Source organism: Corvus moneduloides, chromosome 2, assembly GCF_009650955.1.
Source record: "Corvus moneduloides isolate bCorMon1 chromosome 2, bCorMon1.pri, whole genome shotgun sequence".
In the NCBI taxonomy this organism is placed as follows: domain Eukaryota; kingdom Metazoa; phylum Chordata; class Aves; order Passeriformes; family Corvidae; genus Corvus; species Corvus moneduloides.
Window position 1 is genome coordinate 50,564,609 of NC_045477.1, and position 19,419 is coordinate 50,584,027.

The window sequence follows — 19,419 nt, forward strand, 5'->3', positions numbered from 1 at the left end:
CGCCGCTGTGACGCCGCCGGGCGGGGCGGAGCCGGGGCGGGGGGGGGGGGGCGGTGGCCGCCGCCGGCTCGCGGGGTGGCAGCGCCACCTGGCGGGCGGCGCCGCGGCGGCCGAGGGGGCGCTCTGGCGGGCAGGGAAGGGAGCGCGCCCACGCCGGGCAGGGGCGGCGGGAGCTGCCGGGGCAGCGCTCCGGGACACGGCCGTGCCTCGCTCCCGGCGCCGCGCTGGCATCCGACCGTGCTTCGCCATCAACCCCCGCACCGGGAGGCGCCGCCCGCATGGGCTCTGTGAGGAGAAAAGCCGCTGCCAGCGGCGAGCGGCTCCTGCAGGGGGCGAGGCTGAGCCCCGGAGCCGCCGCCCGCCTGCCCGTGGGAGCGATCGGCCCGCCCCGTTACCTTCAGGGCCGCAGCGGCCCCAGGGACGGGAACGATGGAACGCCGGGGTGCCCGGGCCCTGAGGGGCCTCCGAGCTGGCCCTGCCTCAGGCTTGCCCCGAGAGCCTCCCCCGTGGTGTGGAAAGTCTCCCAGCCGGGTGTGGCTTTGCCCTTCCAGTAAGTGACTTTTCCATAGCGCCCTGCCTCAGGTTCTCCGTATGTCAGAGCACTTCAGCTAGAAGGACCTGCCTCATGCCTTGGTTGGGCGTGCGGTGGCTGCTGCTGCTTTGGCTGCACAGCTAAGCAGAGATACACAAGGCTTAAAAACAATCTAAAGACAAGCAGATCTTTCATTTCTGGGCTCCTCAGTGCAAGAGAGACACAGACCACCTGGAGCGGGCTCAGCGGAGGGCTGCAAGGGACTGGAGCATCTCTCTTCAGCGGAGGATTGCAAAATATATCAAGGGACTGGAGCATCTCTCTTACAAGGAAAGGTTGAGGGAGCTGGGCCTGTCCAGCCTCGAGAAGAGACAACTGAGAGGGGACCTAATCAATGTCTATGAGTATCTGAAAGGAAGTGTCAGAGGACGGACCAGGCTCTGCTCCGTGCTGTCAAGCAATAGAACAAGAGGCAAGGGGCAGAAACCGATGCACAGGAAGTTCCACCTGAACATGAGGGAGGACTTCTTTACTGTGCAGGTCACCCAGCACTGGAACAGATTGCCCAGAGGGCTTGTGGGGTGTCCCTCACTGGAGATATTTTCAGAAATATTTCTGCAATTGCATACACTGAACAAAAGTTCCTTCTTTTATGTTCAAGGCTACAGTTGCTACCATAAAAGCATTGCACTTAAAACTGGCTAACTGCACCTCTAAATAGCTACACACATTTCTGAAAATTAAATCTGTAATTTTCTGCATGGGAAATCTGCCCCTCTGTCGTAGCTGACAGATGTCAGAGTAAAATGTGCTCAGTTGAGACTGATTCTGTTTGACTTCAGGAATATAATTGTGTCAAATCTGAGGTATGAATAGATTGCCTTGATTTCAATAGTTTCATGAATAATAGGAACTGCATAGATAATCTGAGACAGTTATCAGTGCAAAATGTGCCCAAATTCTCAAGGCTAGGCAGCCCTGGCTGTCAGAAGCACATAATTCTGAAATTATTTGTGTTTGAACCATTTGATTGTATCACAGTTTGCCTTGGGTCAGTTGATGACTTTTGTTAGTTGTGAGACAGCCTGAATTCAACTCTGATATTTGAACGCGAAAGGAGACTTCCAGGCAAGAGAGAAAATTCTCCAAACTTCTAGACTTCAGAACAGCTCAAGAGATGAATGTCTAAAATTAAGCATTTCTGAAAACACTAAAGATTTGCTTATTTCATTTGACATATAGAAATGAGTCTGAGTTGGCAGATTTGGACAATCTTGTCTTTTATCTTTCTTGGTGATGGAAAAGGGGCTTTTTTTTCTTCAAAGTCCATTACATTTTGGGCATGAAATGGAAGGATGTGGGTAGGGAGGAAGAATAGAAATCCTGGATGCTTCAAGTCAAAGTCAGGCTGTAATTGCAGTTCCTTTCATTACAGAGTGAACGCTGGCAAAGCGTCAGATCCAGATGTGGAGGATCAGCCTACTAATGTTGACATCATGACACTCAGGAGCAGCTGGTAGAGCAGAGAATCAAGGCTTTGAAGCATGAATTTGGATCATGTTACAGCAAACAGCTCTTGGTGCTGGGGAAACCTAATTTTGATTGTGGTTCTTTGTTGTCTGGGTCAATACAAATGAGAATAAATGTAACTCCCAACTTCTATTCCTCTGTAATAGATAAAACTGAAACATTTTGGACTACATCAATCAAAGTATTTTTAAATACCTTTTAAAAATTAGTTCTCTTGTGTTTTCCTTCTGGATAGTCTAGTTTTCTAGTTTGATTTACTTTTTGTAATAGACCTTTCCTCACTGTTCATTACAGGAATTTATAGCTTTAATTAACTGCTAAATGTACATTTTTTCCAACTTTTCTCCATTATATTTTAAGGGTACTTACAGATATAGTAATTATACTTTTAAATAATTCTTTCATATTTTCTTTTTTCTTTTTTTCCTTGGTGTTTTAAGAGAACAAAACCATAGTGTTCTGGCTTTGTGTTGCTCAGCTGCTGTTACGTCTCTCCCACAACTTTTGAAAAGTTCAGATACCTTCAAGCCAGTTTAAAAGACGGGAAGGAATATCAGAGAGACCCTAGTTTAATCAAAATTGTGACTGTCAAGAGACAAAAGTGATGGCCCGCTATAAAACCAAGGATAACAGCCGGTATAATTTCTGAGTAGCTGCTGATGAATTTATGTGTGCTAATTGGCCAGGCAGTGAAAAGGTACCACTAGCTAAAGCACATATTGATCATCCCTTGCTGGAGTCATGGAGGGGGCCTGGGGACATTCTGGGGGAAGGGAAGTAAAGAAGACATAGGCAGTGTTGGGAAAATAGTGGGAAGTAGAAACTGGAAATAATGCAAGAACAGGAGAGGACTGGAGTATGATGGAAAGCAGTGAGAGGTGTGGAATAGTTTGGGAAGCAAGAGCTGCTGAAAGGGGTGAGGCTGGAGGCATTAATTCTGCAGAATATCAGGGTGGTAATCTTAAATCTGAAAAGCATTTTAGAACGATTAGTTAGTTTTCTGAGATAATCATCATGGGGTGATTAGGTGAAGTCTGTAGAAACAGTAGGACAATAAATTTCCACTTCCTATCCTGAGATGCTTGATTTTATAAATGACTTTTCTTCCCTCATGGAGGCAGTTGGTCTCTGATCGAGAAACTGAAGAAAAATACATTACAAAGGTTGTTCAGAGCTTATTTGCTGATTTTATAGGATTTGTGTCACTCATCCCGCATGCTCTTTTATTTTTTTCATAAGCAGCAAAGGAGTTTCCCAACAGCTTCCGCTTAGGTGTCATCCCTGAGAGGTTGCTCCTTGCAGAGCACTCAGGGAGTGCAGTGAATTCATTAGATGCCTGTCTCTAGTGGCCAAGGATCAAGACAGGGATTTAGTTAGTCCCTTTCTGAATGTTAGGCAGGGGGAAGAATAGTGGATTGAAAACAGCCACATAAAGGAAAATTATTTTTTGTGGCAAAATTGCAGCAGATGAGTATGTTTTTGAAAATCTTTTTTGGAAAAAGCCCAGTCATTGGGAATGAGGAAGGAATCAGTGTCTTTTCCTCAACTGTGTAAGAAATATATGTGCTTCATTTGACAGCCTGCTTTCTCTATAGCGTGGAAACTGGATACATTCCCTAACACCCAGATAACATTCTGCTGATGTCTTAACTCCGTGTTAAGGCAAGATGTGCTGTGCACCATCCCCACTTCCACTCCTCCTGGTCTTCCTACTACATTCCCCGTTTCTCTGGAAGAAAATTATAAGAGCTGCAGGCATACTCCACCAGGCCCCATGGATGATCAGGAACCATAGAGACTTAAATATCTTAGTGCCAGAGAATTAATAGCCTAAACTATAGAGATTAGATTTCACTCCTCCCTGCCTAGTAAAATGAGCAAAAACTTTCAACCTGGAGAAGCAAAGAGTGTTACACATAAAATTTTGAACAAGCCATTGGCTGTATCAAGGACATGTCTTGCAAGTCACCTCTCTGTTTTTCTGTTTGGGTTTTTTTTGCTATCTTTTGTTTGGTAAACTGTTTCTGCTACCTGCCTATGCTAAAAGCCCCAGCATCAGGTGTGCTACTATAATAACCTGCTGTAGTTTATACTTTTTCTTGTTTCTCTAAATGACAAGAAAAGCCATGACAAATATAGAAACTAAGAAGCTGAAGGAATTGGGCAGAATTTAAATGCTGAATTAAGATCATCACTTAATGCATTTGTCTATGCATTCATAGAATCCTTAATCCCTTATTAATTTATGTAGTGTGTAGTCTTATATTTTTAATTATTAATGCTAGTTACATACCTATAGTGTTCAGAATTTGAACTACATTTTTTCTTTCAGAGATTAGAAACAAACATAAGTACCATGTGAGTGATCAAAACAACTTTCAAAACTTTAACTAGTCATGGTATTTGTAATTATTAATGGTATTTGTAAAGGCCTGAAGCCCTGTCTTGCTAGAATAAAAAAAAAAAAAAAAAAAAAAAGGAACTGTGAAGTAAATGTTGTATTATTACTACATAGTACTGACTGCATATAGTGACTGCATATATGCATAATACTGACCACATAATATTTTGCTTCCCCTGGACATCTTACTTTATGAAGACTCTTTTGTGGCTTTTTTAGTCACAAACAGAAACAAAATAGTGATTATATATTTTAGCATGTCCTTTTTAGCTTGGAAAGAAGATACTGAGTTAAAACCCTAAAACACCTTCTGTTAAATAAATCAGTTTGATCTCAATTTTTGAAGAAAAGTTGCTTTGATAAAGCAGCCTTAGGCATCGTTCCTGAAGGAAAAGAATGGCTCTGTGTTCCCAGAGCTTATAAACATATTGCTTGTGCCGTGTAAGTGTTTTTGTATAACACATAGGTTGGAAAATGAGGCCTAGAGCTCCAAAAAATCTTATCTTGCTGTAAGAATATGATGGTCACTAAATAGCAAAAACTACTGTTACCAGAACCTTAAGGTTCAGTCATGTTCTCTCTCCCTTGCTTCGGATGTCTGCTGCTGGAATAAGAAGGGTTGAGGGAGAACAGTGACCTGTAGCAACTACTTTTATAATATACAGGAGTTTTGCAAAATCTTCAAAATACAAATGCACTGAAGAAGTTCTGAGGCAGGTGAAGCTGAAAGCATGAGCTTGTCCCAGGGTTTCACTTATCAAGCAGAGATTTAGCCTGACCATTATTGACTCCCAGTTCTAACATAGCTTGTATTTTGGAGTACTTTAGTTTTATTTTCATTTGCCTGGCTCTTTGTGAACTACCTTAACTGAAAGCATTCAAAAATTCTGTTTATCCTTGTTAAGGTATTTGGTAAGCTTTATTTATAAAAGTAATGGTTATTGAAAAGAACAGGAAAACGTTGTTTGGAATTACTAGGAGAATTTTAAGAAAGAGTGAAAAAAAACCCCTGCTGTGGGATGATTTCCAGCATTGATAATTCTATTCATACATATTTCAGTTCCCTGTGATATGGCATATTTTAGAAAAACCCCATCAACCACAAAAATCCACATAAAAAGGTCTATTGGTGTAACTCTACAAATAACTGAAAACAAACAATTCCTAGGCTAATTCAAGGATTTCAGCTAGTTTCTCCAGTTACGTAGTTCAAACAAGTGCATTTTGCAATGCAGAAGACTTAACAGTAGCACTAATAAGCAAAATCTTGCTAGCAAAATGAGGTATAATGTAGAATTACAAGATTTGCAGGTTCAGGAAGATCTCTAGATATCCTTGAGAAGAAAGTTTTATGTATGTTTCAGTAAATCTAAACACACCAGGAAGGTTGGAAGGATCATAGTTTGTATTTTAGCACTTTGCCTGAATGCAACACTTGAGGAACTTAAAAAAGTGACAAGTTCTCCCAACTGCTCTCCAATCCTGCTCACCTCTGTATAGTCCCAGTATGATATTGCTACCTGTAAAGAAAACCAACAAAACAAACCAAAACCCAAAACAGTAACAAAAGGAATTGGGCTAGACAGCTCTTAGAGGGAAAATGTGCATAAACTGATCAATGTACAGTTTAGCCCTGCTGGAAAAACCCTGCTTAGACAGTGTAGAAACCAGCCTAGTTGCAACCCACCCAACGTACATTTGAATTTAAAATTTAAAATGCCAAAGTGATAGCAATTTCATATCTTACATTATAAGTGATATTTTTTCATATAATTGGTATTTGTCAATGCATCAAGCTTGATTTACTTTTCAAAGACAGCTTAATTCTGACAACTTTCCTCTGGGGAAAATACCTTTACCTGGCAGTTAGGCTATCCAAGCTCCTTAGTAGCCCACCTAGCAAGCTGCTGGAGGCTCCTGACATATCACACCCAGGGTAAGGAATTATTCACTGTCATGGAGAATTTTGAATCTTTGGGGAGTTTTTTTCTGAACTAGAGTAACCCCAAATTTAAAAAGAATTACTTCCTTTGCAAAATGGAATGCTTTTATTCGTAATGTTATACCTAGGAGGTTGGGGTTTTTTGATATATACTGCCAATTTTAAATTGGATGCATAAACCAAATTTTCCTTCTCAAATTTGTACAGTTTTCAACCTCATACTTGCTACTCTTATGGATTCATTTTAATTTGCATTAGAATTAAATGCAGTGTGTTCCAAGCTCCTTGTGTGAGCACTCCTTAGTATTTGCAATCATTTGAACACAAATTACAAATAAGAAAAAAAGCACCCATCAAGAAGGTCGAGTCATCTTTTTTTTTTTTTTTTTTTAGCTTAGATATCTTCATTCTGTTTAATGCAACTTAAACTCATCTTCTTAAGAACTTTGTATAAAGCTGGAAACACTGCACACAGGAGATCTGAGAGCATTTAAACTGTGAATGTATACATTCCAATTTATAGCAATTCTTACTAGAGTTTGCTGTTATTTTTTGTTTGTTTTTACTTGGAGAAGTGGCAGTTTTTAAGTTTGCTGTCTGTTATTCGCATGCAAAATGCAGGCTTTGTCATGTCTGAAAAGTTTGGTTTCAAAAGCATTTTCTGAACTTGTATAATTTTCCTTTGCCTTTATTTCAGAAAGACATGAGTTCATCTCTGCTTGCTTGGAATATTGGGGGTTTCCCACTAAGGCTTTTTAATACCCTTTTTCTCTTTTAATTTTTTGGGTTTTTTTCTTAACCTCCGTGGCATTATGTGTCCCCCAAGACAAGGCTTGGACAACTCAAAATAGCACGTGATCTGTGCTACACAAAACACAAGGGTATCTTGATAGCCCCTTGCATTAGAAATGCATCATAGTATTGCAACTTTTATTTAAAAAAAACCCTAGGGTCTTTGGAATGTTTCTGTCTTCCAGGGGTAATCTTTTTTAGTTTAATCATCTTTTATCTCACAAACATAATCATTTTCCATATATCACCATTTATTTGTAATACCGTGGTAAACTCTTTAACACAGCAGATAAAAGCACAGCTTGAGGTGAACTCTTGGAGTCCAGATCCTTAAGTTGCAGAAATACTTGGTACTCCACTTTCTCTCAGTTTAGGCACCTATCTTGGCATGTTAATAATAGGCAGTCTGTTTATTCTTTCTTCTAGTTACTGGCTTTGTGTACTTTTCTCTTGATCTTGATATGTGATGTACATCATAAAGAATAAAATACATACAAGTTGCAGTGTTATATTCTGTTGTTCCTTGACAGGTTTAGCAGCTTTTTTTACATTTTTATTTAAGTAAATCAGACCCCAGACTAACTGCCAAGGCTTTTGCCATAGTGAAAAGTCATTATTATGTAAATACTGAAATGTCACCATTTTACTGGTTGAATAGAAACAACAAATGGTAGCTGCAAACCTTACAGTAGTTTATCTATGATATCACTAATTACTTTGCCACAAAGATTAGGTTAAAGCCAAACAAAGTTCCTCTGCACATATATTAAAAATGAGCTGTTAAATCTTTGACACTAAAACATGATCTATTCTAGACCTGATCTTTGAAACATTGGATTGATAGTCTAAATGGCAAAGAATTTCAGAATCCATAGAAAGCACACATAAAGAAAGCCCAGTAGTACAATAGAAAAAGACTGGTGAGATTTTGCTGAAGTTAATTTGTGGAAGAAAAAATATTTCAAATGCAGACATTGACTTCAATGTCCTGTCTGATTTATTTCAGGAGAACTCCAAGCTAATTCAGAGGAGATTTCCCTTCTCTGCACTGCAAAAGTCTTAGCTCTGAGATAATTCAAAACTAGGCAAGAGTTTTACAAGAGCATCAATTTGAACAAAATCTTGGATAGAAAGAACAATCTGTTTCCATTTTTATTACAATTTGAAATACTCCATACTTGGAGAGATTGTTAAGGAAAGGCTTGAGGCTGATGACACTTTCCTACAGAAAGCAACCACACAAGAATGTTATAAAATGAAATCTCAGATCCATCATCCTAAACTCTCTATGAAGTTCATGACATTTAAAACACATTTTTTATGTTCCTCCAAATTGGTTTCTGTCACATATCTCAGTGTTCACACAGATTTCTGGTTGTATGGTAGCTTGTCATGTGGCAGTACCAAAATGGTCATAGATCCCTGAGCATGTCAGGTCACGTCAGTTAGGGTCTCATGGCACTACCAAAGAAATACATCTGTTATGATACCAAGCTAACATTATTTTATTCAAGTTTCATACAAAGAAGGACAGAGGGCTCCTAGCTGTATCCCTAGAGTCTTATTTTCATTAACTGGGCATGTGTTACCTAGGAAGAAGTTTCAAAAGCACCTAAATGCCTTGTAGGAAGTGCCACAATCTTTCAGTGGGACTTTTGTGTGTGAAGAAATTTGCAACTCATTTTTCTTACTCCATCTTGAGAACGTTTACATATTACAAAATAAAGTTTGCAAGGTTTTTGATTGAGTAATGTTCTGTTTCTTTCTGTTTTGTTTGGGTTTTTTTCTCTGCTGTACTGCAGTTCTATTGGCTGACTTGAAAAACATTACAAATCCTTGCTTGGCAGCCAAACGAGCTTTAAAATGCAACCCAACCTGTTCCCCTCATCTTTTGTGCAAGTTTCTGATCTCACAGGTTCTGCTTACTGCCCATCCCACAATTTATCCAGTGTCTCCATTTGTTCGTTTAAGAACTATCTTAATTTCAATGATAAACAGATTAACAGATTACTTCATGTTTCTTCTAGTCCCCTGCACCTAAAACTCAGTCTGTAATTCTCACAGGTGCCTGTTCCCATGCTCTGACAGAGGAATGTTGTTCATCACAGCCTTCACTTAGGGCATATTTTCTGTTGACTTTTTCTCTCCTTCTATAGAGATACATGAAACACTTGAATGGGCTCACATTGCACAGGTTCCAGATATTTTCAGGTACTTTTAAAGAAGAATCTTGATATACCTCTTCTATTTTATGGACTCAGTGCAATCATAAACACATAATCTTTTGTTATGTTTTCTGGCAAGAGCAATAATAATATTGGTCTTTCCTGAGGTGACCTTATGATTCTAAAATATTCAAATACACAACAAATCAAGTAGTCAATATTTGAAAAAGCCATAACTCAAGTTACATGTAATGAATATTCTCCCCTTTAGTATAATACATCTATTGTGTTAACTATATAATCTTCTGAATATTCCAGATAATATTCTACAGATAAATAAAAACAATAACAATAAATATAAACAATAAACAATGCACTAATGCTCTTGAACACGCTAAAGCAGGAGTTCCCAAAATGCTGGTTTTGGGGTGTTTTAATGTGTGCACATGGGGCCATGATGAGGCTGTGCAACAAAATTCGTTGGCAGTGCGGTATCTTTTCAGTAGGACAGCTATAAAGTTCTACACATTAACCTGAACAGCCCAAAGGTTTCACACTGTTCAAGATAACTCAGTAATCTCACCTTCTATAATATATATATATGATATATATAAAATATGTATATAACCTAATTCAACACCAAGTACTTTGTAAATTTTCTAAAGGAGTTTGAAAGTCAAGATCAGTTCTCCTTTCGACTAATTATCCAATTTTCTTCATTACTTTATCCTGGAATTTTAATTTTCTCAGAATCTCACTATGTCAGTAATACATGCCATATACTACGTGTTTTTAGAGTGATGGCATTCTTCAAACTGCAGAAATACCAACTCCAATACAGCCCTCTGAAGTTTTTGAGTGTTAGTCACCCCCTCACATGGAGATTTGTTCATTAGCTTTGCTTTTGATAAAGGACAGGTTACGTCCCCTCATATTACAACTTTTCCCTGGGAGGAAAGAGCCCAGACTGAAAGGGACTACTCAAAATAGTTTGTAGGATATATTCCACAAAACCCAGAGTGCATGCTTTCTCCAGCCTCAACCTAGCAGCCCCTGATGCCTGCTGAAGATGATCTTGTGATTTAAAATAGGTGTACCTGCTAATGGCAAGAAGTGTATCCTTTCTAGGGCCATATACCTTTTTATTTTTTAATTCTATATTAATTGACAATGAGTGATGCATGTTAATTAAAACATGCAAGCAGCATGCAAGTATGCTGAAGAGATAAAAGGCAGTAATTTTGATAGTATCTGCATGTTTTCCTACATGATTTCAATATACCAAATTTTTTCAGTATGATCTTTAAGCAAATCCTTAAATTACTATTCTTGTTATACCTTTAGTGTTACTTTCCAAAATTCCTATAATTTCTCAGTAGAAACAGTTGTGTAGCTAATGTCCACAACAAGCAGGACACAACAAATGCCATATTGTAATGGGAATAATGAGGTGGGAGAAAAAAGTACTCAATACAAAATGCTGTATTCACCACTAGTCCTTCAAATTTGTGAAGCTAATAAAAAATTCTTTCTTTTAACTTAATAATCAAAGTCCCTAAGCCAGCATTTATCTGACTCTTAATAATAAAGAGCTGATTGTGATTATTTATTGACTGATAATAATGCATCATTGCCAAAGTAATCAGCAGTTCTCCAATCCCTTTTCCAAGCAGGCAGAAAACAAGCATAAACGCTAAAAACTTTACAAAGTTCTACTTACCATGTCCTTTTCTATCAGCTCTAGAGAATGTGTCATTGAAATACAGAGAGTGCAAATCTTACAGACACACAAAGGAAACTAGAATGTATAAAGCTCAGTGCATCACTCCTTTCTTAGACAAGCAATTTCCCATTTTCCTCCCCTTGACTTCATAGCCTGTTCTCCCTGGATATTATTTCAGTGCTCAGCTCTCCTACCTGGGTAGACTTCCCATGTCTGCAGAAGATGACTAAATGGAGATAATAATAATGGTATTATTCCTCACGAAGAAATCATCACAAGTTTGCAACCATTCTCCTCCTCTAGCTTTGGAGTCTCAGTTTCATAGGGTAAAATAAAGTACAAACTTCCAAAGTATGGGAGGAATGAGAGTAGGAATTTGCACTTCACTCTAATATGTTCCTTTCTAGCTTTTGCTCTTGTACAACTGAATTAGAGAAGAAGGAACTATTGTGGGGCAATTTTTAGATAGCTTAAATTCCACCTAAGTCCCACTGCCTCATTAATGAAAACAGAAAAGTACCTCTCATAAAAGTGCTTCAGAGTGACTAAGCAAGGCACTGAGCAGGAATACAAGAGGCACAAGGACCTAGCAGAGTGTAAGCCATCCAAGTATAAGGCTAAGAAGCTTACTTTGGCAGGTCTCGTACGTCATCACAGACTGCTGCTCTGTTTTGATAATTTCAATTGAATGAACTCAGTATAATCTGAATAAGGAAAATTCACAGGATCACAGAGTCATCAAGGTTGGAAGATACCTTCAAGATCATCTAGTCCAACCAGCAACGCAGCACCACCATAATCACCCCTAAACCATATCCCCAAGTGCCACATCCAGATGTCTCTTGAATGCTTCCAGAGATGGTGACTCCACTACCTCCTCGGGCATCTTACTCCAATGCCTAACCATTCTTTAGGTGAATTTTTTTTTAATAATATCTAATCTGAACCTCTCCTGGCACAACTTAGGGTCATTTCCTCTTGTCCTTTCACTTGAGACATGTCAAAAGAGACTCACCCCCACCTGGCTACATCCTCCTTTCAGGCAGTTGTAGAGAGTAATGAAGTCTCCCCTGAGCTTCCTTTTCTCCAGACTAAACAACCCCAGCTCCATTAATTGCACCTCATCAGACTTGTGCTCCAGACCCTTCCCCAGCTCCGTTGCCCTTCTCTAGGCATGCTCCAGCCCCTCAATGTCCTTGTAGTGAGGGGCCCAGAACTGAACACAGGATTCAAGGTGTGGCCTTACCAGTGCCGAGTACAGGGGGACAGTCACTGCCCTGGTCCTGCTGGCCACACTAGTGCTGGTACAGGCCAGGATGCCACTGGCCTTCTTGGCCACCTGAGCACACTGCCAGGTCAAATTAATTCATTGTCAAAGACTTAAAACTTTCTGATTCCTTTCTCATAGGAAAAAATAGTATGATTACTTGATTAAAATGTTTACGAGTCACACAGAAGTATACATATATTTTAAGGAATGATAATTGACCTTAAGGACTATGGCTTTTGAATAAATTTTATGGTATTTATCTCCTCTATTTGGGACTGCAGCAACTGACAAGAGAAGACTGACCGATATCATCTACCTAGATTTCTGTATGGCCTTTGACACAGTCCCCCATGACATCCTTATCTCCAAAGTGGAGGCAAATGGATTTGAAGGGCTGGACTATTTGGTCGATAAGGAATTGGCTGGCTGGACACAGCCAGAGAATTCTGGTCAATGGCTCTGTGTCCAGGTGGAGGCCACTGACAAGTGGTCTCCCTCAGGCTCTGTCCTGGGACCTGTGCTCTTCAATATCTTCATCATTGACATCGACAGAGAGATCGAGTGCACCCTCAGCGAGTTTTCGGATGACACAAAGCTGAGTAGTGCAGTTGACACACCAGAAGGATGGATGCCATCTGTGGGGACATGGAGAAACCTCAGAAGTGAGCCCACAAGAACCTCATGAGGTTCAACAAGTCCAGGTGCAAGGGGCTGCACCTGCATCAGGGCAATCCCAGACATGAGCACAGACTGGGAGAGGAACTCATTGAGAGCAGCCCTGCAGAGAAGAACTCGGGGGCTCTCATGGATGAAAAGCAGGACATGAGCCAGCAATGTGCCCTCACAGCCCAGAAAGCCAACTGCATCCTAGGCTGCATCAAGCAGACAAAATGAGGGACAGATGCTATGGAAACTTCCATATTGCATTTCTGCAAATTATTCCAGCCTAAATCTTGTGATTTAATCTGATACAATGATTACCGAACTTTTCATTTGGCAGTGATTGTGTAATGAGGATAAAATTTACCTGACTGTAGTACAAGGATGGAACAAGGAAATTAGTGAAAGTAAATGAATAATCAACGAAAGAGAAACTGATCATCCAGGTTTTTTGCTAGTAAATGACTGTTTTCTGAAATAATTTCCAGAGTTCAGTTGCCTTAACTTTAAATGTCAAAAACAATGGAGCTTTCACAAACCTGCTTTAGAACACTACAGTTTTACTTGAAGATTTACTGATGGTGAAAGGTGATGGCCCAGCTCCCCTGCTAACACAATACAGAGCTGAACACAGAAGCTGTCTGTGACATTGTACGGGCCACTCCCATATCTGTGCAGCCTCCTCCTAAAGTCTTTGAACTTAAGTCTGAAGGCCAAATCCTGACAAAGATATTCATTGTGAACACTACCTTAATTAGCAAATTATCTGTTTCGGTCATCTTGTCTCTCCTGGGGAGTGGCATCTCACTCTTTGTTTGACCCTGCTGAACAAGGTTAACATTCAATGCAAATATTAGTCCATCATTATGGTCCTTTAAACAAACAAGCAGGTTTGGTGTAGATCTTCCTAAATGTGTTGAAAGAGGCATGATGTAAATATGTGTGCAGACAGAGAGGCTGCAGAGAGGCTGCTGGAGTACCTAGCACGTCCTAATGGCTACTCTACACCTTCCTTTCCAGCACATGGCCTTGCTGACTTATCCCCTTGTCTCTCAAGGGAGAGAGAAACAACAGAGGAAGTTGTGACAACTCAGTTAGGTGCCCGAAGTAATGCCAACAGCAACAGAAACCGTTTTGGCTGTTCCAGTTGCTAATATGGACTTCTCAAAGAAACTATTTGAAATTTCCCCAGAAGCATTTTCAGTTTGCTGCCATGCTGGTAGGACTCTGCTTGTCTCTTTGCAGCAGCCAACAATATCAGCAGGATTTCTATACAATTCCCGAGGTGAGGGAAGATCCATGACAATTCACACTGTCAAGGGTATGATTTCATAATACTTTCTTATTGTCTAATATCTGTCAAATATCTTCAATTTTTTGCTTGTCTGAAATGCTACTCCTGAAAGTAACACATACTGTTTTCAGACTATGTAAAGATAGGATAAGCTTACAGATGGAAAGTTGAATAGTAGTTCCTGGTTCAATATGGTCATCAGCTGTGTCCTGCTCAGTATGGTTTGAAGAAGTGACAGTCTGGAAAAATGTTATGTTTCAGAAGCTATTCTCAATAATTTATTGCCCCTGCACACAGAGATGGCTGCATGCACAAACACTGTATCAAGTTTGATATGAAGACTTGAAGTTAAACAAGGAAAAATGGCTGAAGGTGCCACTTCAGATCTGTAAAAGAATCTCTGGACAGAATTAACCAAATAATCATAGAATTATTTAGGTTGGAAAGAACCTTTAAGAACATTTAGTCCAACCATTAGCCTAAGTATTTGGGCAGAACTGTGTTTGGGCATTAAATGTACTGCTGATTGCAGACTCCTGACAAAGAAAAACAGATTGCCAAATTTAGATTTTATGAGAAGGCACAGGAAATATATGTGGAACTGCTCTAAGGGTGGAAACTCGGGGACCATGCTGAATTTGTAAGTTGAACAGAAGTATCATTTATCTTGTACCACTCAGAAGAGGCAGAAGCTGTATGCCTTTGGAAAAAAAAAGAAAGGTTTTCTTAAAGGGCACCATTATATGAATTGTTTTCAGCAGTTTCTTCCACTTGACATAGAGTTGGCAGCATACACAAGGTGAATTTTTTCCATTTTCCCTCTACTTGTTTACTGTTCAGTGCACTTGAAGATTGGTGTCTGCTTGTTAATTAGAATGAAACAAGAAGTTCAACAGTTGCCACCTAAATGCATGTAACAGTTATTTAAAAGGAGATTGGGACACTGACTCTGCTTGTGGTGACTGCCTGCAAGGGACAGCACTTCCATCTTGGAGAATGTGACAGCCTTTCCTCCTTTCTAGACCTAAAATAGGAGGTTTGCAGTCAGTAACAAGTACATCTGGCTAGGAATGCCCCTGCGGGGTAGATGTTAAACACAATTCACTGTGAACTCCAGTAGCAAGGATTAGCCAGGATCTGGTGCAGGGTGTTGTGTGTGATAGTCTCTATGTGTATGGCTGAAGTAATCTGTTTATTATATGATTTTTAAGTTTAAGGTTTAGCAGTAACAGTTGCTCTTGTCGGGATTTTTACCCCATGCTGTCTTTATTTATTTAATTTCTTTCCACTAGAAAGACATTTCTTCCCAACACCATTTCTAACAATAGAAATAAGTAACTTGACAATGACATACATTTGCTTCAACCAGAGTCATGGGGGGAGTTTTTAGTCTGAATAGTAATGCATGACTGCTGCTAAAATTTGAGAGACAAGATAATCTTAATTTTTTTAAGTTTTTTTTTTTTTAATTCTTGGAGGCTTTCCTAGAATGACACATACTTATTTACATAGAAAAAAATCAAAACCAGTACTACATCATTGCTTCCAGTTTTTGAAATGTTTTGACACATTTACTGGGATTTACTAGGTAATTTCACATGCTTGTCTGGCAATTTATAATCCATTATTTTGCACTACAAGCTGCATCCTTGAGCTTATTTTATAGCATAGACATAAAGTAAACTAAATGACAACATCTCCTGGCCTCTCCCTTTTATCTATGGGAATGACCTTCAGTAAAGAGAATTCAAAGGGTATTGTGCATCCATTTTGAGATATATTATTTTCATTAATGTGAACGTTTCTGAGTAAATGAGGAAGTTAAGACTTGGCTTAGGTTAGAATAACAATGCAATTACTTAGTAAACCACGTGTCATGAGAATCTCTCAGGGTCAGTTGCATCAAAAGCCGCACTGTTTGGGAACAATCTTTGGGCCTTGGTCTTCTAATATTATCTGCTGAGAAAAGTTTCTAGAAATCTGGCTTATTTCTTCGTGTGCTTATGGGTTTCTGCAATAAAGTTGGAATATGTATGAAATACAGCACAAAACTCCCACTCAGATAGGGAGGGCAGAATTAGTCACCCCAAACTGGAGGTAGATTAGGACTAAAGGAGAGAAGCAATTAAGTATTGTACACCATAGTTTTGACGTAAATACAGACATTATAGTCCAAATTCTACTTCCTTTCATTTAATCAGAAATCAATGAAGCAGCTCTGTGTTCTATATATAGAAGTAAAAGGAAAACTGCAGGCAGAGTAAAATGAAACACACTGGGTAAAAGACTAGGACTACAGCCTGGTTTTCAAGGCACAGAGCAGATTTACATGGAAAATAACTTCTTTTAAAAGCTGGAGGAAGGAGAAGAGAGAGGAGGGAAAGGTATGCCCGACCTGCAGGTTAAGATCAATTTGTTCTGCAAGGTCAGGAACACTGGAATTCTAAGGGTTTGTTTTTGCCCGCTATTTGGAGTCACTTCATATTTTTGTACTAGAACTGGACTTCTCCAATCATAAACATGTTTAGCTTCAGTCATTTGGTTTGTCACCAGCTGGGGGCAGGGGGGAAACCATGCTTATTCTCCAGACTAGTGACAATTCAACTGGGAGGCTTCTGTTCCTCCAGTTCCAATAAACAAAGTTAATTTACCTTTTTTTTTTTTTTTTCTGGAAAGGTTATATATAGCTGGATGATTTTTTTTTTACACAGGGTTTTTAATTTTGTCCTGAATCTTCTGTTTTCATTTTGGCCTCTGGTCTATAGAGCATCATGATGTATAACAGTACAGATACAAAAAAACCCAGAAAAACCCAACCAAAAAAAATATTATATACCAGTTTTTAACTTGTTCTCCACATTGTTTTAATGAAATAATAGTACAGAAAACAGTTATTAAGTGGAAACAGTGCTGTGGGTTAAGTGGCTCAGTGCTACAGTGTCACCACACTAAAAGCCCATTTTTCAGCATGAAGAAATATTTTCTGCTCCAAGACTAAATGTGAGTTCTATCTGTTTGGAACAGTCCTCAGACTGTATGCTGTATATGGCACGATACATGATCTTGTAGGAATGTAGGAAATGGAGCCAATGTTCCCATTATTAAAAAAAAAAAAAAAGTAAAACAAAAACCCAAAGTTTAAAGTTCAGGCTAATAGAAGCGTGGTCAATCTGAAGTAAGATTTGTCTAGTGAAAAAATCTAGAATACTTTTACTATAGGTTTAGGTTCTTAATTTTGTAATTCATTATCACCCTATAACAATTTACACAACTCCTTTTTCTCCTGTAACCAACCTTGAATGACACCACTTATTTAAAACACACTTGAAACTAAAGAGTAGCTTGTATTACCTCCAGCTCCATGTGTTTTTCTTCCTTGTCATGGTCCTTCAATGGCTTTTCAGAATGATTATTGCAGTCTTCTAAATGACAGATGTGCTGATATTTAGTAAGTTCATGTTTAGCTTGCTTTCTTTGAGAAACATTCCTTCTCTGAAGACCTTTGAAAAATGCCTCATACAGTGGCAGTTCTGTAAATGTATCATCATCACCTCTGTTATCTGCTTCTTCCTCTTCAGGACAAAAATCATCTGCTTCTCCTGCCTCACAAATATGGAGCTTAGTGTCAGCTTCATGTGATAAAAATTCAAAATCAGAAAATGTGATAGCACTTGATTTGTGTTTTATGACTCTGATCTCATGATTTGCTGCTGGTTTCTTGTCTGAACTTTTTCCTGTAAGGACTGGCCACTCTGTGTGCATGGGAAGGTTTAAAGGATCTTCCTTTGGCGTGTGCCTTGTAGAACAGGATAATTCTTCACAAAGGTGCTTTGTCTCAGGCTGGTTGGTGGCACTGGCACACCCTGCAGCCATGCCAAGTTGTAAGGATGTCTCATTGTGGTCCAATAAGGATGACAGAGACAGCAAGCTCGGCTCAGGTTCCAGTAACACATTCTGAAATTCATATGGGCTTGCCTGATTTTCTATTTTGCTTTGGTATTCTTCATACTTTGCTTCCTTTGTAGTCCCCACGCACTTGGCAGGTGTAAGATAAGGTGAGCCCTGTTCTTCTTCATGGATGTTAGTTTCCATTCCAATGGGTTTCATCCATCAGAGATCAAAATTACTTCATTCTTGCTTTTCTTAAGAAACATAAATCTGCAAATGTAGCCAGGAAATATATTCTTAGTTTTCCAAAACCATGATCACACAGTCATTACTAATGCCTGAATTCTCATATAAACCATCTGAATCCTCTCAGATCCTGGGGAAAAAAAAAAAAAATTAATGCCAACATGCTTGCAATGGAGTGCATCAGCAAAAGTAATCCTGAAACATGAAGTGTCCATATCAAATTTACTTCAGATTTACTTATCCCTCTTGAAAAATGTTTCATCTATGCAGATTAAATGAACTTAAAACATGAGAATCTTGACTTGTTTTGCTTAGAGACTGGGAAAGAAATGGCAAATGCAGAAATGTTTTTTAGTTAATGACTTTAAGTTGATTATTGACACAGTGGTTCAGAATAATTTAAAGTGATGTTAAATATATTGTTGTTATCCAAACATGCCTCTGTTCACTGTATTTTCATTATCTGTTAAATCACTGACAACTTTTACACTGCTCTGATAAAGCTACTAAAATGCCAAAGGGAAGACTAAGGAACAAAACATAGGGAACTGTCATAGGGAAAATTGACAGAAAAGAAGGTGCCAGTACAGGTATGATTTTGTATATCTTGAATTCAGTGAATTGCCAATGCAGTGCAGCATCTGTCCATTTCCAATAGATTTGAAAAGCAAAAGGAGGAGGCTAAAAATAACAGAGAGCTTCAGTACTACATTGGAGTTGGCCCTGTCTGCTTTAAAAGTCTTAATGTCCATGCTCACATCTACACAGTGCACCTCCAATGCACTGGGAGAAGGGAGCAGCTGAAGAACTGATCCTGCATCACTGAATAGCTTACATTCACCCATACATGTCATTTACTTCTTGTGACAGATTGAATATTGATAGTATTTATTTTAATGATTGTTTCAGTACTCCATCTGTGAGAGAGCAAAGCAGAACAGAAGCTTTTCAAAATAAAAAGAGAAGCTTAAGCCTT

The 19,419-nt window shown here is 39.2% G+C and overlaps 1 protein-coding gene and 1 long non-coding RNA gene across 6 annotated transcripts in view; one reads left to right on the forward strand and one right to left on the reverse strand.

Annotated features, from left to right (window-relative positions):
- STARD13 (StAR related lipid transfer domain containing 13) overlaps positions 1 to 19,419 on the reverse strand; it is a 322,774-nt gene that overhangs the window by 224,600 nt on the left and 78,755 nt on the right. For all 5 annotated transcript variants that reach the window (XM_032099570.1, XM_032099572.1, XM_032099571.1 and 2 more), the window contains one exon: positions 17,661 to 18,573. In XM_032099570.1, the coding sequence (XP_031955461.1) occupies positions 17,661 to 18,416 (756 nt within the window). In that variant the 5' untranslated portion in view covers positions 18,417 to 18,573. The remainder of the gene's footprint in view (positions 1 to 17,660; positions 18,574 to 19,419) is intronic.
- LOC116439690 lies at positions 122 to 4,196 on the forward strand. Its single transcript, XR_004238241.1, has 2 exons — positions 122 to 1,398; positions 1,968 to 4,196. It is a non-coding gene; the product is annotated as an uncharacterized LOC116439690 (long non-coding RNA).